This window comes from Scardinius erythrophthalmus (genome assembly GCF_964197995.2).
Source record: "Scardinius erythrophthalmus genome assembly, chromosome: 18".
Lineage (NCBI taxonomy): Eukaryota > Metazoa > Chordata > Actinopteri > Cypriniformes > Leuciscidae > Scardinius > Scardinius erythrophthalmus.
The window spans coordinates 9,647,047-9,666,406 of record NC_138238.1 but is presented as its reverse complement, the minus strand read 5'-3'; the positions used below and the strand labels follow the sequence as shown (position 1 = coordinate 9,666,406).

Below are 19,360 nucleotides of genomic sequence, written 5' to 3'. Positions count from 1 at the left end.
ACTAAAAACAGTTGCTTCATATTTTTGTGGAAATTGTGATACATTTTGTTAGGATTCTTCAGAAGAACAGCATTTATTTTAAATAGAAATATTTTGTAACATTATAAATGTCTTTTCTGTCACTTGATCAATTCAATGCATCCTTGCTTTATAAAAGTTTACGTTTTTCAAAAAGAAAACAATTTTCTTTTAACTTTTGGATGGTAGTGCGATTGATACTTTTCTCTAAATGTGCTTTGTGCTTCATTCGCAAAGTATCCGTCTCTGACGCGCATTTCAGATCAATCCTTGTGTCAACACAAGCATGGCGGGTTTGAAACGAAGTCTAGTTCTTCAGGTACATTAACACAATTTTGTATGTGTTATCTGAGGTCACAAGTACAAGTACTTTGCATTGGCTCTCCTAAGCCATACATTACAAGCGGCTTTTGAAAGATATTACCCAAGATTAATTGCATGTGATGCCAACAGTCCTAATCACACTGTATACGGCACAATAGTTAGTTGTGGTTTGCATCAATATGTTTAATCCATAAATTATCCATGAAGGTAAATGACGCTCTGCAAATGAAACATGACATCAGGAACATGGCTGTGTGTGTGAAGCAACATGAGAGGCGGAGGCTTAATCACTCTCGATTCTCAACCTGTCAGACTGGTGGGACAGCCATTCAGTGATCTATGTCAAGGACAGCCAATTCCCCAGTATTTTCCAAAGAACTTTAACCTTACACTCAAACTGAAATAGACAAATAATCACGCTGGCCAGTGCCAAATGTGTATTTCTACAAACCTTTTAATTTAATGTGCTCTTTATTATCCAGCCTACCAAATAATAGCACCATTTAGTGGGTCTCTCATCTGTGTTTGCAGGTCATTTTTTTAATAAAAAGTGAGAAATCTGTGTATATATAAAACAAAGAAAAACAGTTCTCATTAACAAAATAAATGGTCAGTGCTATTGAAACACTTGTAAGCCATTGAAAATACAGTAACAGTACGGGACAGATAGTAACCAGAGACCTAACAATGCATTCTCTGTTCTGTCTTTCAGAAGGATGCAGTTTCGTGATAATAAGGGCAACAGCAGTGAACACGGTCAGGGCTAGGTGTTGGTTTCGTTTTAGACTGAAGGTTATTCATTAGTTGGGTTAATAACACTCGAAATGCAAAAGAAGAGAGTAAACTACATATTAAAGATGAGTCTGTAAACAGACAGTGTGCAAGTATTCCATTATTATAATAACATATGTTAAGTTCATACAGTGCTGTAAGTTAGAATTCACTGCTTGTGTCTTAAAACCTAGTGTGATTCTTATCTAGACAGCATGTATAGGTCTCATATGAACATTTGTACGTCCGCAATGTAGTCAGCTCAGTAGGCTACGTTTTGAGAGAGACATCCATACAGTCGGGTTAGTGGAAACACCTGTGGCCGAACAGCAGTCGACGGGCCCGGGCAGGACTCACCTGATTCACCGCGGCCTGATGTCCCGGCACTGTCCACGATTCAAGCGAGTTAACTCGATTATCCTGAGGTGAAGAGGAAAACTACGCCGGGCCGTGAAGGAGAGCAGGCTCGATTTATGTTTACCTCGGCTTCGAGGTCTGTGTATGGACACAGTGGTGGAGGATTATCAGAAGTGTTTCCTGCTGCTCTTACTGCTGATTTGCGCTCTGGCTCCTCCCTGACCAAACGCTTTCCGGGACAGCTCAGTATGCGGCCAGCAGGGGGCGCGCACACTATAAAAACTCAGAGCACACTCTCTATGACCCACTAAAATTTATAACAAAAACAATACATCATATAAAATGCTGTTTCTGTTTATTTTAAACACTTATTTACTTTTTTATTAAGTAAATAAATTATATTTATATCATTGCAAGGCAAGTTTATTTATATACCAAATTTCATACACAATGGTGTTTTACATAAAAATGAGAAAGAAAATACAAGGTATTAAAAAAGTAAGAACCAGAAATAAAATAATTTAAATTAGAATTTATTAGCAGGAGATAAAAAAGATAATTAAATGGGGTGCACATAATTAGTCGAATAAATAAATAAATAAATATTTGCCCCTTAAATCGATTTTTCCAGTGCATTTTTTACATTTACAAATTCCTTTATAAATAATTAAATAAATGAATAAATAAATAATGCTAAAATGTTCAATAGAGAAATATGCAATGATGGTAAAAAAACTACTCCGGTACGGACACCACCGTCTCCGGCACAGACACCACCGTCTCCGGCACAGACACCACCGTCTCCGGCACGGACACCACCGACTCCGGCACGGACACCACCGTCTCCGGCACGGACACCAACGTCTCCGGCACGGACACCAACGTCTCCGGCACGGACACCACCATCTCCGGCACGGACACCACCGTCTCCAGTATGGACCCCAAGTCTCCGTAAAAGACACCAGCATCTCGCAACGGACACCAGTGTCTCCGGAACGGACACCACCGTCTCCAGAACGGACACCACCGTCTCCGGTCAGGACACCAGCACAGACACCAACATCTCCGGTGGGGACCACCATCTCCGGCATGGACACCATCGTCTCCGGCATGGACACCAACGACTTCGGCACGGACACCAACGTCTCCGGTATGGACACCAATGTCTCCAGAACAAACACCACCGTTTCGGAACGGACACCACTATCTCCGGTCAGGACACCGGCACGAACACCAACGTCTCCGGCACGGACACCAACGTCTCCGACACGGACACCACCATCTCCGGCACGGACACCAAAGTCTCCGGCAAGAACACCAATGACTCCGGCATGGATACCACAGTTTCCGGCATGGACAAGTGCACGGACACCGCCGTCTCTGGAATGGACACCACCGTCCCCACCATCTCTGCCATGGACACCAAAGTCTCCGGCAAGGACACCAATGACTCTGGCACGGATACCACCGTCTCCGGCACAGATAAGTGCACGGACACCAATATCTCTGACACGGACACCACCATCTCCGGCACGGACACCAAAGTCTCCGGCAAGAACACCAATGACTCCGGCATGGATACCACAGTCTCCGGCATGGACAAGTGCACGGACACCGCCGTCTCTGGAATGGACACCACCGTCCCCACCGTCTCCGGCATGGACACCAATGACTCTGGCACGGATACCACAGTCTCCGGCACAGATAAGTGCACGGACACCAACGTCTCCGGCATGGACACCACCGTCTCCAGAAAGGACACCGGCACGGACACCAACGACTCCAGCACGGATACCACCATCTCTGGCACGGTCACCACCGTCTCCGGAAACTACACTGGCACGGACACCAACGACTCCGGCACGGATACCACCATCTCTGGCAAGGATTTTTTTCTCATTTTTCTGTTTTTACTCATTGAGCTTGCAAGATTCTGGAAACTGACAATAATAAAATAAAATAAAAATAGTGATTACAATTCTCCCAAAATTCTGAATAGACAACTAAAAAAAACAAGTAATTTAGCCTACTAGAGGTTCTGGAATAATGTTAGCTGCTGCAGTCTATTTACAAAAACATTTTTAATAAATTTGCATGATTTTTTTTTTTTCAGTTTGAATAAATGATTCAAGGACTCAATTATAAAGATGTCACTTGTTTCATTACTAGATGAATCAGCGTTTTTGAACAAATCTTTTGAATGAATGATTCAATGACAAGTACATTTTTTAAGTCACTTACTGGTTTTTTAAGTCACTTACTCCACCTACTGGTGTCACTGTAATCGATACAATCTCTATTTGAAGCATCAAGTTACTTTCAAAATGTGATTTACTCTATTTTGTTCACTTCTGTTTGAGATGGGGGAACTGGTTGTCTCCCTCGGTTGCAAGGGTGTAGTTTGGGTTTATACATTGGGGGGTTAAAGTGTGAACCGTTTAACAGGGTGCCAGGAAATGCTCCCTCATGAGGTTTATTTATTTGTTTTTTGCTTTATTTTTGCAAAATGGGAAATGGCCCACACATGCAAAGTTGGTTGATAATAATCACTTGTTTACAAAGTGCCATGGGAAGTCAAACTATCATTGCTTAAAATTTTCTTATACTGAACATGTTAGTTTCCAGTCATTACTTAGATTATCTTTTATTTTCCCAATAGGCATATCTGTCATATTAGCAGAACACATTTTACACACGAGGAAAACCAATTGTTTAGTCAATAATTCAAGAAGGTCCATACTTTAAAGCTCTTGATCCTAACTTGTACTTGGCCTTATGAAGTAGTTCTTGTAATTGTTTAATAGAGCATTTGTTATACAATAAGGATATAATTACAGGTAGACCATGGCTCACTTTTGAACTTTTTCTTTCTTTTCTTAAAAGTCTATTCCCTTAACAGATTATTTATTATAAATTCTACAACAAGTTAGTTAAAATTTAGCTTACCACAATAAATACAATAGAACTTGATAAATTATAGTATAGGTGGTCATGAGAAGTTTAAAAAGCCTGCAGCGTTTCATCATAGAAATCCCTTCATTTCCCTAAAACAATTTTGGAATTCACTCCCTGGACTACGCCCCCCCGCATTACCCCCCATTTCCAGCCCACACCCCCACTCCATTCTCATTACCGCAATGCTACTGAAAAGTATAATAGTACACATCATACATATAACATGAGTATGTACTTGCTATATATGCTATACTTTTTAAGTATAATAAAATTAATTTTAACAAATTATTTAATATATTGTTTAATTGAATCTCATATAATTTTCTTTTTTTTTAAGTTTGGTTAAATAAAGGCAAACGCAATTCCTTTTATTACATAATTGCTTTATTACATAAATGCCCTTTATCTGATTCTAAATAAGTATGAGCTTATTAATGATTAAAAAAAAATTACATGGAAATCCAATGACTGGCTTAGCACTGGTTAAAAATCATAGACTGAAAACATGAGCTCCTTCTGATGGGGTAGTGATGAAGAAAGTTGGAGATCCATGATACTTCTCCTGTAAATACACAGAAAAAAGTACAGTATAGTACTAAGTTATCATACAAATAATCATATTTCTTAAAATATTCAGAATACGCAGTTCAGCCATTTCTTGGGATGAAATTATCATAGAAAGATTCACAGATGATCTTAAACTTGTAAAAACCTGAATGTGTTTCACTGCTCTCTCCTTGGCATAAGCCTGAAGCAATGTAACTGTGCATCCACCGAACCCTCCCCCTGTCATCCGGCTCCCGAACACCCCTTCCACCTCCAGTGCCGCCGACACCAGCTCGTCCAATTCTGGACAACTGACCTCGTAATTATCCCTGAAACAAACAATATCAACCCCAGTCAAAGAATGCATCATTAAAAGCCATTTAACTGGCAGTCACCCCCACCTATCGAACAACTGGGTTAAGCAAACATTTCAGTCACTGAAAAGTACTTCTAATCTTGGGATGTTTTCAAGGGTTAGACTTCTGTTAGTCTTCCAACATGATAATCTAGCTTTGATTGTAGATGTTTACCTTAGAGAATTGTGGCTCTCCACCATCAGCCTCCCAAACTCTTTGTAATCGCCTCTCTTGAGCGCCTCGCCAGCTTGCGCTGTGCGTTCGATCTCCTCAATCACATGACGTGCCCGTCGGTATGTCACACTGTCTAGTCGATCTTTGGCAGCTATGAATAAATTCAGATTGTCACGAAATATGTATATTTTATTATGAAATGACCTAGATTAAAGACATACATTGTGGTGCCAAAATCTTTCTTTATCTTACCCTCCAAATCTTGCAAAGTAGCCTCTCTTAGACTTCTCTTGCCCAAAACGACTGCTGCGTTCTCACATTGTTTCCGTCTGGTGGGATACTCGCTGCCTGTGAGCGAATGTCTAATGTTGGAATTAGTGATCAGGATTACAAGTCCAGGGTCAGCTAAAGGGACAGCGGTGGCTTCCAAAGATCTGAAAAGATTGCATTTTTTTTTTTTTTTTTGTAAATGAGCAACTAAATTTAACTGATTCATTCTAATCTGACAGAAGAATATTGATCGGCAAATCTACTTACCTGCAGTCAATGAGTAATGCATGGCCCTCTTTACCCAGAACAGACACAAACTGGTCCATGATGCCGCAGGGCACAGCAGCATGAGTGTGTTCGGCCTGCTGACAGGCCAATGCCTTTGCTACCTGATTCCCATCATCTGTGGAGGGGCAGAAATCATGTTCACCAAGGCTGAATTTATTTTAACAAAATGACAGTAAAAAACAGGAGTTCTGAAAGGACAAGCTTGTGGAAACATAATCATAAACTATAAATTACAACCTCAGAACAGGTCTGTCTTAAATGCTTTATAGCTTATCAGGCCAAATAAAAAGTGTGTGACTCAGAAGTGATTACCTGGACACAACTGCTGCAGGAAGGTGTACACAGCCACTTCAAGTGAGGCTGAGCTGGAGAGTCCGCCTCCTAGTGGCACACTACTGGCTATTACAGCTCTAAAGCCAGGGATGGGCCTTGCTGTGTAAAGAGAGGACATGATGAAATCAATACTATTAGGCTTGATCAGGTTCAGTTAAGAAATACATGCATGAGATAAATATGCACTCTATTCTGCAATAAGTATATGTTCAATCTATTGTTACTTTTAAGTAAGACAACAGTGTGCTTAGCAACTATTCTGCAAGTATTGGAAACACCATATTAAAAAAAAAAAAAGTTAGTCCAAAGATGAGTTCTCAGCATGGGCCCCTAGGGTCACATTTCATCCTAGAGACAGACCAAATGTACACACCCTCATTACTTCCCTTTTTGCCAGATAGACAAAAAAAAAGAATCGCAAATGATTACCTCTGTAGTGCTGTACAACTCCCTTTACATAATTGGCCCAGTTTGGCTGCCCTCTTAAAAGTGGGGTCAGTTCATCAGGGAGATCAAAGTCCACCATTTTGGGCTCATCAGCAGCTTCAGTCAGAGTTACAACACAGCACTTCTGGCCTGAAGTTTTGCTGCCCACCATTACAGTCACCATCGGCAAGGCCTGCAACCATTCAAACAAACTTTATAACTCAGATTGTCAGTGCGCAATTGCTGGGTTTGATCTGAGAAGAACATATGTTTGTTCTTATCACTAGTTCCTATTAATGAGGAGAGTTGGAAGTTTGTAAATTGATCACACTTGTCAATCTGTTATCTACAATAGAAAGTAGGCCTATCTTCAATGATGTGATTGTTCAGATATCAGTTCTGCAGGGTAAGGTACCCTGTATCCCGGCAATTTATGACAAAGAAACAACACGTCATACATTTTACGTAAGTCTCTTTGCATTTGACTCAAATGTTCAGATCAAATCAAGACAGTATAATAATGTCATCACAAGCTCCATCAAGCTTAATTTCTCCTTTACTTTTTTATTAATAAGAATGTTGCAATTTCATGTGCCCCACTTCAGACTGTTGCTTCCATGATTAAGCTCATAAAATAATTGTATAACATAGTTATAATTTTTCTCTACACTAGGCTATACAACACTAAAGTGTATTTACTATTAAATAAATACATTTAGGCTACTGTCTTTACTGAAAAGAGTTAACCAGCTCCTTTTTGAATGTGTTATAAAATTAATAAATGAATAATAGAATTACTGCACGCACGACCAAGTCGTAGTCTAAACATATTTTGTATACATATAATGTATCAGTGAATTAATTATCTCGAGAAATGCACGGAACAATTTAGTCCGATTTGGGAAGAAATATTCAGGACTGCATTTGCCAAAAGCATGAAACTCTTGTAGAAGGTTTTCAAGACAAAACGAATTGACTGATCGAATAGTGATAGATCTACTTAATGGATCTAGGCTTGTTTTAGGGTATTGCAGCCCAGACCGGTTTTGTGAATCGTTTGAACGGAATCATTCACAATATTCGTTTTACATCACTTTGCATCAAAAGAATGTCGTAAATATTAACAAGCAATTACTTTACAACATATTCATTTTTTTTTTAAACAACTTTTTTTACCAACACTTGCTGTTAAATAGGATTTAGTCATGAAAGTGTTATTACCATTGGGAGGACAAATCCTTCATTATAATCTGTGTGTTCTCCGATTAAATTCACACGTCCTGGGGCGCAAACTGCAACATTGGCATTTTCCCCGTCAAATGTTTCCCGGTACGCACGACAAGCCTCAGAAACTAAATCTGCAACATTTTTAATAGGACAAATGTTTGTCATTGTAGCGCAATATTGCAGTAACTTAAGTTAAAAAGGTAGGCCTAATTATGTTTTCGACAGCTTCTCCGTTAGTTGAAGTCATGCAATTTATTAATCCATAAAATTCGTGTAAGGAACAGAAACCAGAAAGTCAGGGTCATACTTCCTACAATGGTCCTGATTGGTGCAAAAAGTCACATGACACGTTTTTCAACACGCTGCAGTGTGCATGAAACTCCATTACAGACCAAGATCGAATTAATAACACTTGCTTAGACATACACATAAAAATAAAAGTTTTTAGGTTATATTTTATCAAACCATATTGAAAAATTATTAAATATTAAATCATATACAAGTTATTGTCTTCATGACTTTTATTATTAATTAAATATTCTTAAGTTTCAGGACTGAATACTTCCATGAATAAGAGGCAGAGCCGGATTAACGCAAAGGCAAACTAGGCACGTGCCTAGGGCCCGATTGGCGGGATGGGGCCCAGACAGAGGGACAAAAAAATAAAAAATAAAAAATAAATAAATAAATGTACAAATGTCCTATCTACAATTTATTTCAAAATTTATTAATTAACTAAAAATAGTGACGATGTTTATCTTAACCATAGACTGTTACATTACGTCACATTAACGCCAGCCCATGACTGTACAAAAGTCTACATAGGCACGCAAAGAAGCACAGCTCGTAATGCAGGTCATCGATTTTGGAGTGATTGCAATGTATTTTAAATATAAACGTGTGGGCTACTGTAGATCAGCGTCATTTCTGGAAAAATCATTCACCGCTTTGTTAGTCTACGAGTTTAAAAGAGTGCGAGCGTCATTAACGTGCCCAGACGCGACGCTTTGAATTTGCGCGTACAATGAATAACATCGCGTTGGGAGCTGACTAGTAAAAAAGCTACAAAAGTAAAAGATAAGACGTTTGTATTCAAAGTTAAAAAACCAACACACTGCAACATTTTTAAATGTTTCAAATAAAGGATCTCATATCTATGGGTCTATCTTCTATATTCTGCTGATGATTAGATAATACCCTGACATCATAGCCTATACGAATATTAGTTTAGATTTTTTTCCCTGCTCAGTAGCGATCGTATCTTTCTCTTCCACTTGATTTGTGTATAGCATATTTAAGGTAGCAATGCAATATCTGCCCATAACGCAGCTATGAAAACAATTATAAAAGCACGTTTATGTTCATCTACTGAAGTGGTATTCTGGAACTGTGAATAAACTGAATACACCAGCAAAATAACAACAAGAACAATAACATCTTCATTAAACAAAAAAGAGATTACTTTAGATAAAGTTTGATGTAGTAGGCTACCAGTAAAAAGTCTGGACCCATTACTATTTTTATTGTTTTTGAAAGAAGTTTCTTATTATGCTCTACAAGCCTGCATTTATTTGATCAAAAATACAGAAAAAAAAAAAACAGGAATATTCAGCGAGGATGTGTTAAATATATAAAAGTGATAGTGAAGACTTTTTTAAAACAACTTTTTAATAATCAAAAAATCCTGAAAAAAAGTATCACATGTTATAAAATAAATATTAAGCACCATTTCTAACATTTGATAATAAATCAGAATATTATAAAGTTTTCTGAAGGATCACGTGACACTAAATTCAGCTTTGCATCACAGAAATATATTTTAAAGTATAGTAAAATAGAAAACCATTATTTTAAATTGTAATAATATTTCACTATATTATTTTTCTGTATTTTTGATCAAATAAAATCCAGGCTTGATGAGCATAAGAGACTTCTTTCAAAAACATTAAAAATAGTAATTTGTCCAAACTTATGTACTGTGTAAGTAAAAATATACTAAATTTAAAATGAAATGTTGTATAAATAAAAAAGTTAGGAATCATATTTGTTTCAAGTGTTTTTTATTGGGGGTGGGGGGCCTCCAACATGAATTTTGCCTAGGGCCTCCAAATGTCTAGAACCGGCCCTGATAAGAGGTCATTATATCCTGTTAGTTTCAGAACTGAAAACTTCCATGTTAGACCAAAAACAAACCCAGAGAGAGGCCCTGTCCCAAATGGCACACTCCGGACTTGTGGACTTCCTCAGAGTCCACACTTTGGTGACGTCATGTAGTGCAGACCTATAGGGCCCTTGGCGCGAGTCCACGAGGGCGCATTGAGAGGTATTTTTGGGACAGACTCGATCGGCACGCCGGAAATAATAGTCTGGTTATTGTTGGACAGGAGAAATCACATTTTTGCGCTCCGACGTCTTATCTCCATCACAACTACACAGCCTAATTTTACAGTTCTATATTTTGATGTTGTGCATATCACCAGGGCATTAAAAAATAGATATATCATGCTTATTTAAATGATGTATACAGTTGTAATAATAGGCTACATAATGTTCCATTTGAACTTACAATTTTAAAACATAATTTAAACATAATTTTTTCAATTTACAGGTTTCAATATTTAATACTAAGTTTACATATGACTCAGTAAAGCCCTGACATTCGGATCTATTTATTTAATGAATCATAATGCGATCGTATTATTAAACGCACTATTATTATGTTTGAGACATCAACCACTGGTCAATGACCATAATGTTTGTATAAACTGTAGGTAACAACTGGTAAAATGTGCATTTAGGTCATAAAAACCGTAATATTTTCTTCTCAGCCATGTCAACAATTATCCGTGAGTAAAATCTCCTCCCATCTGTTGTCTGATTGGCCTTTCGCAAGGATTCCTGGGTAGTTAAAGTGCGTGAAGCCTACATCTATGCGGGCTTCGCGGAAGACCGCTTCAAGGGCACAAAGGGGGCGCTGCTGAGCACACTTCAGAGCGGTAAAATGCTGAATGGGACAGCCTACGGACTCGTAGACTCAGCGAGCACGCGCAATTCAAGTCCACGAGACCGAAAGTCCGCATGAAGTGCGCCATTTGGGACAGGGCCTACTCGCTGTGGAATGTGCCTATCTATGACAGGTGAAAGATCAACGCCTACTTTATCACTGCAACTTTGGCCCTTCCCACTGGCGTGTGTTAGTGAGATGATGAGAGAGGACAGCTATACAGGATCACTGGACACTTTTTTACATTACCTTCCAAAGGATCCTAACGCTCGGAATGTTGTTAGGCCTATTTATTTTCAACAATGTGAATTCTCTGAGTCGAGCATTGAGCACTAAATTCACTCAACATGTCTGAGACAATGCTCATCACTGCAACCTTTCATGCCAATATCTAATAATATAAAGCTATAATCAACACTTTTCACGATTAGTTAAAATTGAGAGCTGTAATAGTTAAAATGTGCTAAAAGTGAGAGAGTTTCACTGTACTAGCCTACTAGTTTTTATATGCAAAAATGTTAGCCAGTCACAGCAGTGGGCGTTTACACTGAAGTCTCACAGCAGACACGCTCAAACAGAGAATCAAAAATGCCTTTTATTTCTAAATTATGACAATTTTTGATGTAAAAATCATACTTACAATAAAACAATGCAGTTCATGACCCCTTTAATGTCTCTTCTGACCAAGACTGCTAATATTGTTTTGATTAATGCATCGTATGTTACATAATACAGATATTACCACAGTGTGCTGTATATTAAACCTGTCTGTAATATTGCTGTGGAAAGAATCACACTTTTGGGGTTAATCGTGGTCTGTTGAATGTAGCTATACTTTTTTTATGCTTTTACACTTTTAAATTTCCTTTTAATGATTGATGGTAGAATGGTGAGTAGAATACTGTCATCTCATTGTGAACTTTTTTTTAAACTTATTATTGTGTACACAGAGTGAACATTTCACTGATTTTTTACAGTTTAACGGAAGTTACACTCATAATTCGCATAAAGCACCATTCGGTGTAGGAAAAAGGACGATGGGGGTTACATTAACTAGTATTTCTATTATAAAGCATGCATAAAACATTATAGCCTATAACACAACAGGCAATATACAAAACAGTAGCGACACACATGACCTGGGGGGGGGGGGTATGCAGGTTAATCATGAATGGGGGAAAGTCACGTGAGAGGAGGCAATGCGCTATGATTGGATATGATGAGTTATGGGATGAATATAGTATAAAAATTATTAACACGTGCAAGCACTATAATCCATGAGCTTGATAAAGGTTGTAGACATGTTTTACTATCTACAACCAAATGCCTTTCAACTTTTCAACTTTCAACAAACCTCACATCACAAAATTATATAAATAAATTTAAAAAATATTATCTCACCCTGTCATTTGAAACCCATTTGACTTAAAACAACAACAACAACAACAACAACAACAACAACAACAACAAGAGAAATAAGGAAAACATGATATGAAGTTGAAACGATGAGGGTGAATTAATTGTGACAGAATCGTCATTTATTGGTTAACTGTTCCTTTAAAGGTGCCCTAGAATGTGAAATTGTGCTGGTTGTCCCCCTCTAGTGGACGGATGATGAATCGCACGTCCTTCAAATTTGTAGAACACTTTTAAATGTGTAACTTTCTAGCCTTGTAGATGTGTCAGACAAACAGATTAACTATTTAGATGTTATTGTATTCATATTTAGATTAGTGTTTTTTTTATTTTTTTATTATTATTATTTCTGAATAGCCTGGGTGCCAGCCCGAACCCCGCCCACAACATTTTTTGGTCGGGAAGTTCGGTCTGGACCATAGACTGTAAAAAGGTCTGGACTCGATCCGTTGAGTAGTAATTATCATTATGCCCGGCTCCCAAAAGGCCGGGCCAATCAAATTGCCAGGGCGGGCTTTAATCGATGATGGACAGATGATCTGCGGTTACGTAATTACCCACGTCAACAAAGACGAGTCGACTGCAGCTGGAGAATTGAGATTTCACTCTTACAAATAAGTCAGATAGAATAAATGCTTATATGAGATTTCACGAGTTCACACAAATAAGTCAGATATGTGTATATGATGTGCTGTCCGGGGATAGGGCTGTGGCCTCGCTGCGAGTGTGAGTGTGTTTGCTGCGGTGCTGTAAGCTCCGTCTTTAGCCTCATATTTCCTTGTTTTGAACCATCATTTACTACAATTTCTAGTTGTTTATACTACTACTAAATACAGCTACCCAACATCTCAGATTAACCTGACATCGCTAGCTTCCGTTACTACTAGCACAACACGCTAGTAATTCGCTAGCCTGCTAACGCGCCACCCGTGCGCTCAGCTATTTTTATTTATTTATTTCTGTGAACATTTTGGTTTAGTTTACAGAATCATTTCCAAAGTGTTTTATTTTACTGTAGTGACTGAAACACTGTCCTTTGTGCCAAATACTGAAACTCTATTTGAGAAAATAAATTTTATTTATTATTATGATGTTGTCATATGCAACCTTTTGAAGTGCATTACTTGTGAGCTGAATCATAGCGATACATGCTTGACTGATGAAATCTAAAATATAGCACAGACCCGCAAATTACCCATGGTTTTGTTTTGCACTTTTACTTAAAGGTATAGCGGAGGATCTTTCCAAATTTTAGATAAGACCCACCCTCTCCACTTTTTGAAAAGTTTGATTGATTCACCAGAATGATTGACAATTAGGAGTACCAATAGTATAGGTTACCCACCAGGAAGTAAAACATCATCCGCTATACCTTTAAGACATTGGTTGCCTCACAAGTTTGCCTCACTGAGTTTGCCAATGCGCTTACAATCTTTATCCAATTGCTGCCTCCATCAAAAAAAACTGGAAGTACTTGGAAAAAAGTAGAATAAATGAACAGAATGTGTTTTTCCCCTTTTTGCTTATTACAACATCTATTCTGTTTACTTGATTTATAATAATAATAATGATGAATATGGCACCTTCTGAACTGATAAGTGTAAATAAAGAATATTAATCTTGTTACTGATGATGGTAATGATGAACCAATAACAGCCAAGAAATGTGATGGCACATTTAAACTATTTTACAGGTTGTTTGGGTCGATTTCCATCCTTTGCAATCAATATTTAAACGATTATAAATTGTAGGGTATAAAAATATCCTGAGAATAGAATTATGTTCACAGCACCAGAGAATAATCTTGACGGCACTTGCAAGAAAATGGATAAGTAGGCTACATCATCAAATTCACAAATATTACACCATTTAAACATTATTAAAAATACATAAGCTACTGAGTTACTAAAACAATCTTTGTCAAAGATGTTACGAACCGCTGTTTTAAAAATGCTCGTTGGAAAAGGGGTAAGCAACATAAAAGGACACGTGAGGCAAAGTTTAAACATTTATTATACGGCTAATTAAAACCAGATTTCACCGCTGCGTGCCTCATTCTTTCACACACTTCTTATATACTCGACAGGAACCATTATTAGAGCAATGGGGCACAGGTGCGCATCCGATGTCCAAAATCCTGAACCACCCCTTTAAACTGCTTCTGGTGCTCATAGTGTGCAGTTAAACAAGATTCAAATGTCAGTCACAATAGTTTATTGTGAGAAACAATTAAGTGTGTGTCTAAGTGGGTGTGTTATACCTCTCACAGCAGAATTGAGTGGGTGAATCTTGGCTGTCACACTGGAGTGCAAAAAAAATGTAATATAGTGTTACGTGTTTAAGATGTAAACGGGATGATTGTGCAACACTTACGTGAGATACTGTTACCATGTGTGCAAGTAGCAGAAAAAACAACCAGGAATACCAGAGTTACGTTGAAAAGGTATAAATGACATTACAAAACATGAAAAAATTATAAAATGTGAAAGGAAAATGTACAGTAAGAAAACAAGAATGTCGCCAAATCAATGAAATAATCAACTATTTTACCCAAACCTCTAAAACTACCAACCAAAAGAAAAATGCAGAAACAAAACCCGAAATTTTCAGCGTATACGCCACCTTAAATAAACTACGCTGACTAAATAAAAAACATTAAATACAATGCGTGGCGATCACTCTCCGACTAAATAACATAAAACAATTCTAACTACCGAGGTCTTTAAAGGTCTTTACGCACGCATAGATCACACGCACTATGAACTTCTAGGGTTCTAACTAAAAACAGTGTATCCCATCGGCAGCAATACTAACAAACCCCCAAAGGAATGTTAATCTCTGAACCCCTGCAAAAGCAAAAACAATCATAAACATGATCATGGTTTCAACAAACAACTCAAGGCATGGGAAGTTGGCTGAGATCTGGCGCTGATCTCCCTCGCTCTTGGTCACTGGGCCTTTTAAACCAGCAGAACGTCTGTGGATTGGTGGAGAGTCAGGTCTGATTTTAACGTCGTGACGTCACATCTCTTATGGGCAACCAATGATCACCACCTAGGAATAACGAATAGAAACACAATAGATTTACGTAACAATAGTAATGCTTGTTTTTTCAGTTTTACAGTTTTTGAAAGGTCCAAAAGACTGGTGTAAAGGCACCTCTGATTGGTCAAGGGGTGTTCTCATGCTGCCCTGACAGACTTGAGCTTGTGCTGTTGGGCCACAAACTGAGCCTTCTGTATAGCCAGCTGAGTGTCTTCCTCGCTGATGTCCAGATGCCACACAGCCCTGACTGTGTCCCCAACATGGGGGAACATCAGAACCCGGACCCCTTGTCCCAGAGCCTTCACCTCTTCTTCATCTACACCTGCCATCCGTTCGCAGAACTCCGCTGGGCTCATCTGGTGGTCCCGCAGACAGAACCTCAAAATGTTGCTTTCCACAGTGGTCAGATCCACCCGGTACAGAGAAGGGTCACACTTTATCAGCGCTTTAAAAGAGAAGGTGAGACGTTACATTAGACTCTTGAAATAGAACTGTGGATATTTAAACTGGACCTGTTCCATGGAACCCAAAATGAGACATTAAAAATGATAAAGCAATTTTAAACAGCTCTTTTCAAGACGCTGAATGGGGACTGAAATGTTCAAGCACAACAGCAGCATAAAAGTATCATGTGTGTTGTCCATATGACTCGTGCACTATATCCCAAGACTTCTGGAGTCATACAGTCACTTTGTGTGAAGAACAAACCACCACTTAAGTCATTATTCACTGGTGTAATTTTAACTGTAAAAGCTGCATTCATTGAGTCAGTGAGCAGAACTCAAGGACCGAATCTGTCTGATTTAATAATAAATAATTAAAACAATCTTTTTTGCCTTTTGGAGCTTGAGCCCTCTGAAATGACTACTGAAAAAAGCAGAAAAATACACCTTTTGTCTACCCTGAAAGAAAGAACTTTAAACGGGTTTCTAAGAACACGAGGGTGAATAACTACCGCAATGACTTTTAGTTTTGAGTGAAATATTCCAGAGAATTTTTATTTATTTATCCAAACCTCTTCAGTGCTGACTTTTTTTATGCTTTTAGTGTCAGATTTTTCTGTCAGGTTTAGTATGCATTATTGCCAAATGAGAATAAGCATAATTAGATGACATACAAAACGGTGGTGCCATTAACTAATTTCAGCTTCTGCGAGTAAGAGTATTTTATATGCCTAATATATTCCTTCTGATTCTTTTCTAATAATTATGTTCTAAGAATATTTCATGAAAGCTATTCACGCTCAAGCTAACTATTGTAGTAAAGCATCATGTGTACAGTGCTTGTGTAGTGTCATGCTGAAGGTTCAAGGAAATCTATGGGGTTCTGTCACCTTGAGCAAAGCGTCTGGCGTTCCTGTGGTCCTCCTCCAGTCTGCCAATCATGTCTGACAGGGCAATCTTACCAGCTGCTGCCAAGACACTCAATTGGAGCATTCCTCCGCCAAGTACCTTGCGGGCACGCACTGCTCTCTGTATGAAATCTTTTGACCCACCTAGCATGGTGCCCACAGGTGCCCCGAGTCCCTGCCAAAGAGCAAGTCAGATCAAATGAGCCTTTTTGTTTCTGCATTGTGTGAGATTTCCAGCTCTTTGCATGAAATAGATAGGGATAGAGAAAACAAAAGAGAATCTATGAAAGAAAACGTATGCAGTGCAGTTCAGATATAATTATTGTATTAAATGGATGCAAATTTACAAATAGCATCCATCTTGACACATTTAATATGCTGAGGGTCATTCACACAGAACGTTTAGTGTTAAAAAGGTTTTTTTTAAACTCGCCTAAAAGGTTCATATACTTTAATTTTATGTTCTCCCTATATATATATATATATATATATATATATATATATATATATATATATATATATATATATATATATATATATATATATATATATATATATATATATATATATAGTGTGAGGAAAATAAGTATTTGAAAACCCTGCTATTTTGCAAGTTCACCCACTTGGAAATCATGGAGGGGTCTGAAATTGTCATCGTAGGTGCATGTCCACTGTGAGAGACAGTCTAAAAAAAATCCAGAAATCACAATATATGATTTTTTAACTATTTATTTGTATGATACAGCTGCAAATAAGTATTTGAACACCTGTCTATCAGCTAGAATTCTGACCCTCAAAGACCTGTTAGTCTGCCTTTAAAATGTCCACCTCCACTCCATTTATTATCCCAAATTAGATGCACCTGTTTGAGGTCGTTAGCTGCATAAAGACACCTGTCCACCCCATACAATCAGTAAGAATCCAACTACTAACATGGCCAAGACCAAAGAGCTGTCCAAAGACACTAGAGACAAAATTGTACACCTCCACAAGGCTGGAAAGGGCTACGGGGAAATTGCCAAGCAGCTTGGTGAAAAAAGGTCCACTGTTGGAGCAATCATTAGAAAATGGAAGAAGCTAAACATGACTGTCAATCTCCCTCGGACTGGGGCTCCATGCAAGATCTCACCTCGTGGGGTCTCAATGATCCTAAGAAAGGTAAGAAATCAGCCCAGAACTACACGGGAGGAGCTGGTCAATGACCTGAAAAGAGCTGGGACCACCGTTTCCAAGGTTACTGTTGGTAATACACTAAGACGTCATGGTTTGAAATCATGCATGGCACGGAAGGTTCCCCTGCTTAAACCAGCACATGTCAAGGCCCGTCTTAAGTTTGCCAATGACCATTTGGATGATCCAGAGGAGTCATGGGAGAAAGTCATGTGGTCAGATGAGACCAAAATAGAACTTTTTGGTCATAATTCCACTAAACGTGTTTGGAGGAAGAAGAATGATGAGTACCATCCCAAGAACACCATCCCTACTGTGAAGCATGTGGTAGCATCATGGTTTGGGGGTGTTTTTCTGCACATGGGACAGGGCGACTGCACTGTATTAAGGAGAGGATGAGCCGTGGCATGTATTGCGAGATTTTGGGGAACAACCTCCTTCCCTCAGTTAGAGCATTGGGTCGATGCTTCACCTGTTAAGTTCCAGCAGGATTTGCACCTGCCCACACTGCCAAAAGAACCAAAACCTGGTTCAATGACCATGGTATTACTGTGTAATTACTGTGTGATTTCATGTAATATTTTATTTTATTTTGATTTTGTGATATTTTTATAATTAGTTTAGGTTTTTCATCTTAATTTAATTAACAAAAGCAACACAGCCCTGAAATCTACTTATAATATTAGTAAAGTTCTTTTCACACCAATCAGTCATTTTTCACAGCCATTTTCCAACTTGAAATGGCTTCTTTTTTTTTTTTTGCTGATGTCTCTGATATCAGAGGTACTGAGATGAAATAATTAATTTGGCTGGTAATGTGATCTAAGCATGTTGGCTCCTATAAGGTGACCTGCTCAATGCAAAATTAAACCCATCTGGTGTGAAAACCCCTAACATGTGAAAACATAGTCCTAACCCTATCCCTACCCCTAAACCTAACCCTACCCATAATTTAACCCTAAAATCAGAGGAAAATGATAGGTGAATAAGAATAGTGTAGAAGCCCCAAACCCTTGTTGTAAGCCTAAACTAAAAACTACCCCTCAAATCTGATATGTTGATTGATGTGTTGTTTCAGGATCAACATGTTCTTCTTGGTGAATTTACGTTAACAATAATTATATATTAGCATGCAGGCACATAAAAACATCTCACTCAAATAGAGAACAAATAATTCTCCAGTATATAGTCCATAACAACAGTTGATAATGAAAGACTGCCACCCTTTATTCAAAAGACCTTGAGATATGTTTGGTAATTGTACCTGAATTAATTTACAATTAATTTGCTATATTTCAGATCAATATATTTGTTTCCTTAAAATTTTAA

The 19,360-nt window shown here is 38.2% G+C and overlaps 3 protein-coding genes across 4 annotated transcripts in view; all 3 read right to left on the bottom strand.

The window, feature by feature from the left end:
- llgl2 (LLGL scribble cell polarity complex component 2) overlaps positions 1-1,688 on the bottom strand; it is a 37,895-nt gene extending 36,207 nt beyond the window's left edge. The window contains exon 1 of one of the 2 annotated variants that reach the window (XM_081392944.1): positions 1,471-1,688. The gene's annotated coding sequence lies outside the window, so the exon portion shown is untranslated. The remainder of the gene's footprint in view (positions 1-1,470) is intronic. The other variant, XM_081392943.1, reaches the window with a different exon arrangement.
- Positions 1,689-4,773: 3,085 nt separating this feature from the next.
- galk1 (galactokinase 1) lies at positions 4,774-8,372 on the bottom strand. Its single transcript, XM_081392376.1, has 8 exons — positions 8,040-8,372; positions 6,822-7,011; positions 6,372-6,491; positions 6,039-6,174; positions 5,754-5,935; positions 5,502-5,652; positions 5,138-5,300; positions 4,774-4,987 (listed from the first exon to the last, which is right to left on the bottom strand). Exons 1-8 carry the CDS (start codon positions 8,208-8,210, stop codon positions 4,916-4,918), a joined length of 1,185 nt encoding a protein of 394 aa, XP_081248502.1. The 5' UTR covers positions 8,211-8,372; the 3' UTR covers positions 4,774-4,915.
- A 6,088-nt stretch (positions 8,373-14,460) lies between these two features.
- LOC308706416 (uncharacterized protein) overlaps positions 14,461-19,360 on the bottom strand; it is a 16,661-nt gene continuing 11,761 nt past the window's right edge. The window contains exons 6-8 of the mRNA XM_081392034.1: positions 16,844-17,036; positions 15,625-15,955; positions 14,461-15,519 (exon numbers count right to left, since the gene is read on the bottom strand). Coding sequence (XP_081248160.1) covers positions 15,648-15,955; positions 16,844-17,036 — 501 coding nt within the window. The 3' untranslated portion in view covers positions 14,461-15,519; positions 15,625-15,647. The remainder of the gene's footprint in view (positions 15,520-15,624; positions 15,956-16,843; positions 17,037-19,360) is intronic.

What these genes read in the sequence shown, in the direction of transcription:
- galk1 (XM_081392376.1), bottom strand. Translation starts at nt 8,210, where the DNA reads ATGACAAACATTTGTCCTATTAAAAATGTTGCAGATTTAGTTTCTGAG. An exon ending in AAGGATTTGTCCTCCCAATG is followed by an intron (nt 7,012 to 8,039) that starts GTAATAACACTT and finishes GAATGGTTGCAG; the next exon opens with GCCTTGCCGATGGTGACTGT. An exon ending in GCATTACTCATTGACTGCAG is followed by an intron (nt 5,936 to 6,038) that starts GTAAGTAGATTT and finishes CAATCTTTTCAG; the next exon opens with ATCTTTGGAAGCCACCGCTG.